The sequence below is a fragment of the Ovis canadensis genome, chromosome 23 (genome assembly GCF_042477335.2).
Source record: "Ovis canadensis isolate MfBH-ARS-UI-01 breed Bighorn chromosome 23, ARS-UI_OviCan_v2, whole genome shotgun sequence".
NCBI classification, from domain to species: domain Eukaryota; kingdom Metazoa; phylum Chordata; class Mammalia; order Artiodactyla; family Bovidae; genus Ovis; species Ovis canadensis.
Window position 1 is genome coordinate 65,318,307 of NC_091267.1, and position 12,054 is coordinate 65,330,360.

The window sequence follows — 12,054 nt, forward strand, 5'->3', positions numbered from 1 at the left end:
TAAACCTCTGTGGCTCACCACTGTAGCGACAAATAGGTTATTTCTGCAGCTGTTTTGCCAGCCTTACAAGGAGAATTCCCTAAGTACAAAGAAACAGAGTTGTACCAAAGAGCCAATTTTTAAGAGTATTCAACTGCAAAAGTGATGGTTTTCTTTTTTTTTTTTTTATTTTTTTTTTTAGGTGATGGTTTTCTACTTGCAAAAGAACCTGCTTTTGCTCTTGTCTGAGACAGAAGGAAAGCTCCTTTTCCATCTTGGAAATTGGTGAGTCTTTTTCCTCCATTGTCGTGTGTTAGGATAGAAAAAACTATCCACGTTCCTGAAGATAACCTTGTAGAAGATGCTTGCGACGATGGAGCCAGCTCTGCTGTCCCTATGGGCAGCTGTGTTGTGGCTGGAGACTGTGGGGTGGAAGGGTGTGAAGGACCTGCATCCCAGTTTCAGAGGCTCAGACACCATGCGTTTTGAGCCAATGTCTCCCAGAGCCAGGGAGCTTCCCAGGTGGGGCTAGTGGTAAAGATTCTGCCTGCAGTGCAGGAGACCCAAGGACATGGGTTCAATCCCTGGGTCGAGAAGGTCCCCTGAAGGAAGAAATGGTAACCCACTCCGGTATTTTTGCCTGGAGAATTCCATGGACGGAGGAGCCTGGAGGGCGACCCTCCATATGGTCATGCACTCCCAGAGCCAAGGGTAAACTTCCTCATCAATTCTTACAGCGCAGGATCACGCGAACTTGGTCAGGTCACTCTCTTCTTGAGTTACTTAACTAGGACTTTACAAGAATATATGAGATAACCAAAGATACAACCCGTGCCCAAGGAAGGTACCCCTCTTTACAGACCAGAGGTGGCACCTCTCTCAGGAGCTGACTTCTATGGCAGCCTTGCTTCCTGGGACATGGCAGGCAGGCACCATGCCCAGCACATGGAGCCTGGCTATCCATGGGCAGGGCCCCCTCAAATTTGAGCTCTTATGCTTATTAACTATGTGATGTTGGGCTGGCAATTTGAAGTCACCTAGCTTTTGGCTCCTTATCTGCAAATGGGAAGAGCAGTACTTCACAAGGTTCTTATGAGGATTAAATGAGATAACATTTACAGTTCCTGGCATAAAGCCTGGCACGTGAAAGGCATATAACCGATGGCCGCGTGCTCCTCTTCCAATCCACGTGAAACCCAGCCTCTCTCCAGAGAGTCACACACACAGTCTCATCGCCTCTCACTCCCCTGATGTGACCATACAAAGCCATTCTCTTAGTTTCTCTATTCAGGCTTTATAATGTCTATTTGGATTTTAATCACTTTTAATACCCAAATTATTAAATATATATTAAATATTATATTATTATATAATATAGCCTAGAAATATGAATTAATATATATTGGGCTTCCCAGGTGGTGCTAGTGGTAAAGAACCCACCTGCCAGTGCAGGAGATGTTAAGAGCCTAGGTTTGACCCCTGAGTCAGGGAGATCCCTTGGAGTAGGAAATGGAAACTCACTCCAATATTCTAGGGTATCTCTGGTGGCTCAGTGGTAAAGAACCTCCCTGCCAGTGGAGAAGACGTGGGTTCAATCCCTGGGTCAGGAAGATCCCCTGGAGAAGAAAATGGCAACTCACTCCCATATTCTTGCCTGTGAAATCCCGTGGACAGAGGATGCTGACTGGCTATAGTCCATGGGGTCGCAAAAGTCAGACACAACTTAGCGACTAAACAGCAATATATATTAATATAACATTAAATATATAAATATATGTATTTACTAAGACTCATACTAACTTTAATTCCAAAATCAGTGGGAGGCACCCACATTTATAGGATAAAAGAAGAAGAGGGAATGTGAAAAACAAAAGGATGAGGGCATATAGTTTTGGATTGAAGCTCACTGTGAACAGGGAACCCCTGGATGTCCTGTTGGGTGCAGAGCAGAGTGGCACTTACCACCCTCGCTTGGATGTAGTGGTGTGGTCCATGTGGTATCACATGACATGGGCCTTTTCCGAGAATGCATCATACCGTTTTCTACCATCAAGCTTAATGTCAATTCACATGCTTTCTTCTCCTGCTCACTTGAAATCAAATTCCTTCTTTCCAATCGTTTATTTATGAATTGGATTTTTTTTTCCCCCGGGGAGGGGAATGGAGTTACTGAATTCAGTCCTTCTCATTTTTTAGATGAATTTCATCGTTCTATCCTGTTGATCTTGTTGAACTTTCAATTAATCCACAAATACATTAGTTATTCCTTCCAGGTCTATGTTGCCAGTTAACTTGTTAGGCATGTTAATATTTCTATCTGAAGTATTAACTAAAAGCATTTGTTGGGGGGGGGCACCTCACTGAAATCCAGATATGATTTGTCTGTGACATTTTCCAGCTGCTTCAGTCTGTAATAATTTATTCCAGGTGAACCCATGTTGGCTCCTAGTGATCTTACATCTTTTCCTGAGTATTTATAGATCATACGTTTAATCATTAATTGTTGTCTCCTGCCTGGAACTGATTTCAGTCTCACTTGCCTGTCGTTAGAAATAACCGTAGCCTTTTCATTTTTTCACGTAAATCCAGGAAACTTGACTATTTTCAGGCATAAATGCCTTGCCTGTTCTTTAAACATTATAAAAAACTGACTCAGCCATGTCTTTTTTGCAAGTAATTTTTGCACTTTAGAAAATATTTGAAATCAGAAATTTTGGATATTTTTAGCTCGTAAGCCCTCTAGGGTTCTTTCCTTATTGGGGATTCTTCTTCTACTCTGCCCTGACTCAAATTGCTGGCTCCTATCAGGTTGATTTAATTTCTGTTTCCAGAACTTTACTCGCCCATAATCTCCTCAAACTCTTTGTTCAGTTAATAGTCCCAACAGAGTCCTATTAATTCCAAATCATCTCTGATCACCTCATTTCCCCCTTCATCTAAATTACTGTAACAACTTGTTTTTAGTATTTCATGCATAAAATTTTAAATTCTAGGCTGTAAAGTATGTTTATCTTCTTTGTTTAGGTTGAACATTGCTTGAAAGCAAGAGCTCTTCCTTGTCCTTGTCCTAACTTTTAACCACTAAGTTATCTTATCTATGCAGTGGGTATTGAGAACAATTTGCTGACCTAATAATGATAATGAAACCTTTTCATTGTTAGATCATCACATACCTGGAGTTAGATTTCTGATGGCCTCTGCCAATCAAAAATGAGTTTCAAAGCTGTAACTGAATTAAGTCATAAATGTACTTTAAAAATAATTGTTTTTAATTGGTTGAGTTGGGATTCTTTATGTTGTAAAAGGTAGACATCCTCCTTAACCTGAATTACATAATAAAAGAATTAATTGTCTCCTGTATCTGAGAAATCTAATAAGTCCAGGCTGGCTTCACACAAAATGACTTATTACAATGTCACTAAGAATTTACTTTCTTTCCAGCTTTTCCCTCTTATTCAACAGTGTGAGCTTCATTCTCCTGTTCTATATTATCTTCTATTTCTGCTCTAACAAGTCACTATATATTGTCTTAAAACAACATACATTTCTTATTCTGTGGTTCTGGAGGTCAAAGTTCTGTAAATGGATCTTCAGTTCAGTCGCTCAGTCGTGTCTGACTCTTTGCGATCCCATGAATCGCAGCACGCCAGGCCTCCCTGTCCATCACCAACTCCCGGAGTTCACTCAGTCTCATGTCCATCGAGTCAGTGATACCATCCAGCCATCTCATCCTCGGTCGTCCCTTTCTCCTCCTGCCCCCAATCCCTCCCAGCATCAGAGTCTTTTCCAATGAGTCAATTCTTCGCATGAGGTGGCCAAAGTACTGGAGTTTCAGCTTTATCATCATTCCTTCCAAAGAAATCCCAGGGCTGATCTCCATCAGAATGGACGGGTTGGATCTCCTTGCAGTCCAAGGGACTCTCAAGAGTCTTCTCCAACACCACAGTTCAAATGGATCTTATACTGCTGCAATGAAGGCATCCCGAGGGTTGTGATAATCCTGAAGGTTCTAGGGGAGAATCCCTTTCTTGTTTTCCCAGTGTCTGAGACTACCTGCAGTCCAGACAGACCTCTATACTGTAAAATGATACATTTGTGTTGTGAAAGTCCCTAAATTTTCCAAATATATGTATGCATGCATACATACATATACACACAGGCATGGTCTTATAAGGTTAAAATATTGGTAGAGCTTTCTTCCTTCTGCAGGATCTAGGGCAGAATCTGGTTTTTGGCTTCTTCAGCCTTCAGAGGCTGCATTCCTTGGCCTGTGATCCCCTCCAGTAATGGCATTATTCTGCCCTGACCACCTGCTTTCCCCATCACATCTCCTTCCCTAACTGATTTTATGCTTCACTCTTCTGTTTTCTCAGAACCCCAATGAATATATATGCTCATTAGAATAATCCAGGATAATCTCCCCAACTCATGATCCTTAATTTTGTCACATCTGAGAACAGTCACAGGGATAAGGATTAGGAATGTGGGGATCTTTGGAGGAGAGGAGGGAAATTATTCTAACTACCACAGGTTCCTTATAGGGAGCTGGTGGGAGCACCAAGACTTCTCCTAAAGCACCTCTGTTAAAGCATGTATGTATGTGTATGTATACACACACATGTGCACAGGCATATACGTGTGTGTGCGTGCTCAGGCACTCAGTTGTGTCTGACTCTTTGCAACCCCGAAGACTGTACCTGCCAGGCTCCTCTGTCCATGGAGTTTCCCAGGCAAGAATGCTGGAATGGGTTGCTATTTCCTACTGCAGGGGATCTTCCTGATCCAGGGATTGTCCCTGCATTTCTTGCATCTCCTGCATTGGCAGGTGGGTTCTTTCACAGTGTCACCTGGGAAGCCCATACACACACACACACACACACACACACACGCACACACATTGTTGAAGTATAGTTGATTTACAATGTTGTATTAGTTTCCAGTGTACAGCAAACTGATTTAGTTACACATGAAAGAAGTGAATTGAAGTGACAGTTGCTCAGTCGTGTCTGACTCTTTGTGACCCCATGGACTACACAGTCCAGGGAATTCTCCAGGCCAGAATACTGGATGGGTAGCCTTTCCCTTCTCCAGGGGATCTTCCCATCCAGGAATTGAACTGGGCTCTCCCTGCATTGCAGGTGGATTCTTTACCAACTGAACTATCAGGGAAGCCATGTATACCTATTATTTTTCATATTCTTTCCCATTGTTATTTGTTATAGGGGAGTGAATCTAGTTCCGTATGCTATATAGTAGGACCCTGTAGTTAGTACATTTTATGTATAGTAGTTTGTATCTGCATAAACTTCTTATTTATCCCTAACCCCCCTTTCCCTTAGGTAGCCATGTTTGTTTTCTATGTCTGTGGGACTGTTTTATTCTTCATATATAAATTCATTTGTGCCATAGTTTGGATTTCACATATAAGTGATATCATATATTTGTCTTTCTCTTTCTGACTTACTTCACTTAGTGTGATAATGTCTACATCCATCCACGTTGCTGCAACTGGCATTATTTCATTTTTGATGGCTGAGTAGTATTCCACTGTGTGTGTGTGTGTGTGTGTGTGTGTGTGTGTGTGTGTATACATATATATATATATACCACATCTTCTTTATCCATTCTTCTGCTAGTGGACATTTAGGTTGCTTCTATGTCCTGGATATTGTAAATAGTGCTACTGTGAACATAAGGATGCATGCATCTTTTTGAATTATGTAATAGTTTTCTCCAGATATATGCCCACAAGTGGGGTTGCTAGATCATACGACAATCCTATTTTTAGTTTTTTAAGGAACCTCCATACTGTTTTCCATAGTGGCTGCACCAATTTACCCTCCTAAAAACATCATAGAAGGATTCTTTATTTCTTCATATCCTCTCTAGCATTTGTAATTTGTGGACTTTTTATTTTCTTTTTAATTTTCTTCTTTATTACTGTTTTAATGGGAGGATAATTGCTTTACAGTGTGGTGTTGGTTTCTGCTATACATACATCAACATGAATCAGTCCTAGGTACACAAATTTAATGATGGCTACTCTGACTGGTGGGCGGTAGTCCCTTGTGGTAGTTTAGATTTGCATTTCTCTAATAACTAAAGCTTACATATTTTCATACACTAGCGGGAAAAGAGATTTCTTCTAGCAGTAGTCCCCATTGTGAGACACTGTCCCCACTTCACAGTGTACCCAGTGCAAGACAGAGAGCTGCTTCTTCTGAAGTCTCAGAAATGACTCCTTTGTTCTGCTTGGCTGGTGGGCTCAGCTCTGAGTTTATAATCTTGATTGCAAAGATAGGCTCCTCTGTAAGACTAAAGGGACTAAGGATCCACCTCCTCACGTTTGTACCTGAGAATGCGGAGGAATAGCAAGATGTGAGACTGGTTACCAAAATACAAAAGAATGGATTCAGAGCTAAAAGAAAAACCACCAACAAACATCAGTTAAAATATATCCCTTCACCCTACAGCTATAACTTAGCCAAGGACAATGACCATATCTTATTTATAGCTGTATATTCTATATAGAGGTCCATGGGGTCACAAAGCATTGGACACAACTTGGCAACTAAACAACAACAATTCTGCACAGATATTACATAGCCAAAGTGTTTAATATAATAGTTAGTGTTCTTCAATAAATGACTAAATAGTGAATTGTTACACTGACAGGTTCACGTGATTTGACCAACAGAACCATTCACAGTCTATCATGTTCCATTGGACTAGATACTATTGCTTTGGCAAGTACATTTCTAAAGCATGTTATAGAAAGTGACTTAACATCAGGTCAGGATATTGAGAGAAGAATAGGAATAGTCTAAGATTATTAGTGTTTTGAATTAAGGTTGGCCAAGAAGTGTAGTTCCACAGTGGGAATCCTAGAAGGAATTACATACTTTTAATGTGATGTATCCTCTTGGGTTAATCTTGGAAAATTAGAGTTGGGATGTCTCCCTCTTCAGACAGACACACAAACACACACATTTGAAGAAATAGAAGTATTGACTAGTTTCCCTTTAGAGCACAAAGTGTGTTTGCTACTGCTGCTGCTAAGTTGCTTCAGTTGTGTCTGACTGTGCGACCCCATAGATGGCAGCCCACCAGGCGACCCCATCCCTGGGATTCTCCAGGCAAGAATACTGGAGTGGGTTGCCATTTCCTTCCCCAATGCATGAAAGTGAAAAGTGAAAGTGAAGTAGCTCAGTCATGTCCAACCCTCAGCGACCCCATGGACTGCAGCCTTCCAGGCTCCTCCGTCTGTGGGATTTTCCAGGCAAGAGTACTGAAGTAGGGTGCCATTGCCTTCTCCAACAAAGTGTGTTTGGGTACCTGTATTTTCAGTTCAGTTCAGTTGCTCAGTTTTGTCCAACTCTTTGTGACCCCCTGAATTGCAGCACACCAGGCCTCCCTGTCCACCACCAACTCCCAGAGTTTACTCAAACTCATATCCATTGAGTCGGTGATGCCATTCAGCCATCTCATCCTCTGTCGTCCCCTTCTCCTCCTGCCCGCAATCGCTCCCAGCATCAAGGTCTTTTCCAATGAGTCAACTCTTCACATGAGGTGGCCAAAGTATTGGAGTTTCAGCTTTAGTATCAGTCCTTCCAATGAACACCCAGGACTAATCTCCTTTAGAATGGATTGGTTGGATCTCCTTGCAGTCCAAGGGACTCTCAAGAGTCTTCTCCAACACCACAGTTCAAAAGCATCAATTCTTCGGCACTCAGCTTTCTTCACAGTCCAACTCTCACATCCATACATGACCACAGGAAAAACCATAGCCTTGACTAGACAGACCTTTGTTGGCAAAGTAATTTCTCTGCTTTTCAATATGCTATCTAGGTTGGTCATAACTTTTCTTCCAAGGAGTAAGCATCTTTTAATTTCATGGCTGCAGTCACCATCTGCAGTGATTTTGGAGCCCCAAAAAATAAAGTCTGACACTGTTTCCACTGTTTTCCCTTCTATTTCCCATGAAGTGATGGGACCAGATGCCATGATCTTCGTTTTCTGAATGTTGAGCTTTAAGCCAACTTTTTCACTCTCCTCTTTCACTTTCATCAAGAGGCTCTTCAGTTCCTCTTCACTTTCTGCCATAAGGGTGGTGTCATCTGCATATCTGAGGTGATTGATATTTCTCCTGGCAATCTTGATTCCAGCTTGTGCTTCTTCTAGTCCAGCGTTTCTCATGATGTAGTCTGCATAGAAGTTAAATAAGCAGGCTGACAATATACAGCCTTGACGTACTCCGTTTCCTATTTGGAACCAGTCTGTTGTTCCATGTCCAGTTCTAACCATTGCTTCCTGACCTGCATGTAGGTTTCTCAAGAGGCAGGTCAGGTGGTCTGGTATTGCTATCTCTTTCAGAATTTTCCACAGTTTATTGTGATCCACACAGATAAAACCCAAGAAATCGGCCCTCAGCATCAAATGTCATAGAGACTGTGAGAGATGATTAATTACACTAAACTCTTCCCTGTGACGCTCTTTCCCCTCCTCTTACTGCTCCAGTCTTGTTGTTTCCTTTTGTCCTGATAAATGGGCCTCACACGGCTGAGAGGAGCAGTGAGAAGGTGCTAGGTTTCCCAAGTATAAATTTTCTGTGAATCAGAAATTATTGATGATGTTTCTAAGAGACGGTACTGACATCAAGCTGGAGTCATCTCTCTCAGGAAAAATGGTTGGGCTACTGGGGAAGTGAGCACAAGCAACTGTCAGAAGTACAATGAATAATTGTGAAACCAACTAAGTATGTAGGAGGATAAGAATTTGATCATCTTTTTAGAAACTCATTGGTTGGTGGGCAGCTGATCTCTATGACTCAGGGTACATGAGTCAAGGACTATAGCAAAGAGTAACTTAATCATTATTTGTTTTGTTAGACTGGACGGTGTCAATTTAAAGGAATGTGAACACCATGGACCATTTTGCATCCTATCTTCTGATTGCTTGTGGACATTCTTTTACTGCTGAAGAGAACAGAGGACTTCATCACTCTTTCAGGAAGAGACTGCCACTGTTTTTTCGTACCATACTTTGTAGACCAGTGGTTCTTTCCATTGTTTCAGCAGAGGGCATGCTTGTATTCATTTTGTACATCTAATGAAAGCTAAAGATTCCCTCTTAAAGAAAAAAAAAGCATGAGCGCAGAAGTCAGTCATTTTTCATAAAATGTCAGGATGCTCATGAAATCCCTGAAGCCTGTCAGCAGGGGTCCCTACTAGGGGTCCCTCCATGGACCCAGTTAAGAATCCTCATTCTTGACCCTGAGCTTTTATCTCTAGATACCTCATCCTCAGCTAAGGAAAGCTTTGAGTATTTTGAGAAGTTTGGGGGTCAACAAAGAGTTCCATTCCATTCTATAGGACCCATTCATCTAAGTTATTTCTGGAAGTATGATCTGGAAATCACAGGTATGTTTTCTTTTAACTTTTTCAAGACAGAAAGGGATGGACATGGCTGATGATCTAGAAACATTGTTGTCAAGTTTTGGTATCATGGGACTTTTCCTGATGATTGTAATCTGTATTTTTCATTCTTGTATCCTGTTTTCCTTTTTTTTTTTTTTGAATGGATAGTCCATTTTCCCTTCTCAGACACTAATGAATACACAGGGTAATGCAGTGTGGAATGGAAAGAAGAACCTGCAGCTAAATAGCTCCTTAAAAGGCAGAACTTCTACCCGAGTGGCATTTCTATTTATCATCTTGTGGCCAGGTTCATTCCTTTTAGGGCTTCCCTTGTGGCTCGGCTGGTAAAGAATCTGCCTACAATGCAGGAAACATGGGTTTGATCCCTGGGTTGGGAAGAGCCCCTGGAGAAGGGAAAGGCAACCCACTCCAGTATTCTGGCCTAGAGAGTTCCATGGACTATATAGTCCATGGGGTCACAAAGAGTCAGACACGACTGAGCGACTTTCATTCCTTTTCCTTTCGCTTATTCAGCAAAATGATATTGGCATGTGTGCTATTTCAAGTCGTCTGCTACATCTGCCGGCGTCCCTGGTGGCTCAGGTGGTAAAGAATCTGCCTGCAATGCAGGAGACCTGGGTTCCATCCCTGGTGGGAAGATCCCCTGGAGAAGGGAATGGCTACCCACTCCAGTGTTGTTGCCCAGAGAACTCCATGGACAGAGGAGTGTGGCCAGCTACAGTCCATGGGATCGTCAAGAGCTGGACACAACTGAGCGACTAACACTTCCACCTTTCCTGCTACATCTGTGAGGGTGCAAAGTCCTTCTTCTCAAAAGAACTTGAGGTCCTGCAGTAGAGAGAAAATTGCAAAGAAAGTCAGCTTAATGCAGTTGGCCTGAAAAGGCTCCACTGATCAGCCTTCCAAAATTTCATGCTGTGCTTATGCATTTAGTTGGCTTCATTTTATGACTCAGGGACTGGAGAAGTCCCTCTCTTGTTATCCCAGACCTTCTCCTCATTACACAGACCATCATATTTATCATGCTGCTTTATAATTATCCACTTAACACCACTCTCCCAACAGATCATGAACCCCTGGAGGATAGAAGCTGAGTCTTATTAAACTTCACTCTTGTATTTCCTGGAAGCTAACAGGGTACCTGGAACATGGTAAATGCTTTAAAATTGGTTGAATAAAGCATTGAATCCTGTCTCCAGAAGAGAGAACACAGGTGAAATAAGACATCTTACAAAAAGAGGACCCTAGCTGCTTTGTCAGGAAAGAGCAGACTGGTATTTGTCCCTTGTATGTCAGTTTCACCCTCCCCAGAAGGGAGTTGGATTAAGTGATTTTTCCCCCAAGGAAACATTCTATTTTTAAACAATGCAGGCAGAGAAGGAAGGAAACACTCTGCCCCCCTGACTCAGCCTAAATACTTGCCTAGATTTTACAGTCAAAAATGATTTCCCAAAGATTGAATGTCAAAAGAGATAGCTGCAAACGCCGCTCCCCCCCGCCCCTCGGCCAGAAACTCATGGTATTTGCCAGACCCATTGACAAAAGTGACTTCCCACGCTTTGCCCACAGAGGGCATCCCTGCTCATTGATATGTAGACCCGGCGAATGCAGCTGCTGGAAGCCTCCTCCGACCGCTTTTCTTTTCTTTTTTTTTCCCCTCCAGCATCTCTCAGCCCCCACCCCCCTCCCCGTGGAATCTGCCTGATCCAGTTCGTTTCCCTCCGGTCTCCACATTTTCCCTTCCAGCCCTCCACTTCTCCGGATCAATGGATAGTACGTACGGCTCCAACTCCTAGCTCACACATCTCCAGCGGACACCCCAGTAACAAGTGAGCGCGCTCCAGCCTGCAGCCCTGGCCTCTCGTCCCTGGGTCCCCTCCGCGCTTGGAGGAGAAACAAGCAGCATCCCCAGCTTTCGCGCACGGATTCTCCTCTTCAACTTTACCCGGCCGAGGACAGGGAACCAGCCCCAACCTTTTGATGCACAGCCCAGCCACAGGATCGCTTCGCGTCTCCTCTCGGTCCCTTCTGGATATCCTGTGTATTGATGCTTTTCCAGCCCCGCGGAGAGCTGCCTTCGCTCCGCCGCCGGTTCCCTGTTTCCTTGAGTTAGTTTCCCGAGGTTTTATTGGGGCTTGACGTTTCTTGGACCCAATGGAACTTTTTGCTCCCTCTTTCTGCTGCTGATTCTGCCAGTGGACCAGGAAGAAGGCTTCGGAGGCAGAAGAGGCACAGGGGAGGTGGAGGAGGACGACGACGAGGAGGAGGAGGAAGCCGAAGGGGCTCGGCGCGCGCGTGTGTTTGTGTGCGGTGTGTGCATGTGTACACGCGTGTGTGAGTGCATGTGTGTGAGTGTTGCCGCTGCCCAGGACCCCCGGCCCCGAAGGTGTTGGCTGAAATATGGAGAATAGTCTTGGATGTGTTTGGGTACCCAAGCTGGCTTTTGTACTCTTCGGAGCTACCCTGCTCAGCGCACATCTCCAAGTCACCGGTGAGAGGTTCTTTCCTTTCTTCTCGTCGCCCCCGCCCCTCTCACCCCTCTTCTCCCCATCTCCTTTGGCTCTAGTAGAATTGGGGCAGGGGGAGACCTGGCAAGATGCGGGTCTCTCGCTCCGTCCCTTATTTCCTCAATGATGAT

At 43.5% G+C, this 12,054-nt stretch overlaps 1 protein-coding gene across 1 annotated transcript in view; it reads left to right on the forward strand.

Moving 5' to 3' along the window:
- The first annotated feature begins 11,003 nt into the window (after positions 1-11,003).
- DCC (DCC netrin 1 receptor) overlaps positions 11,004-12,054 on the forward strand; it is a 1,287,746-nt gene continuing 1,286,695 nt past the window's right edge. Inside the window, exon 1 of the mRNA XM_069569336.1 lies at positions 11,004-11,907. Coding sequence (XP_069425437.1) covers positions 11,817-11,907 — 91 coding nt within the window. The 5' untranslated portion in view covers positions 11,004-11,816. The remainder of the gene's footprint in view (positions 11,908-12,054) is intronic.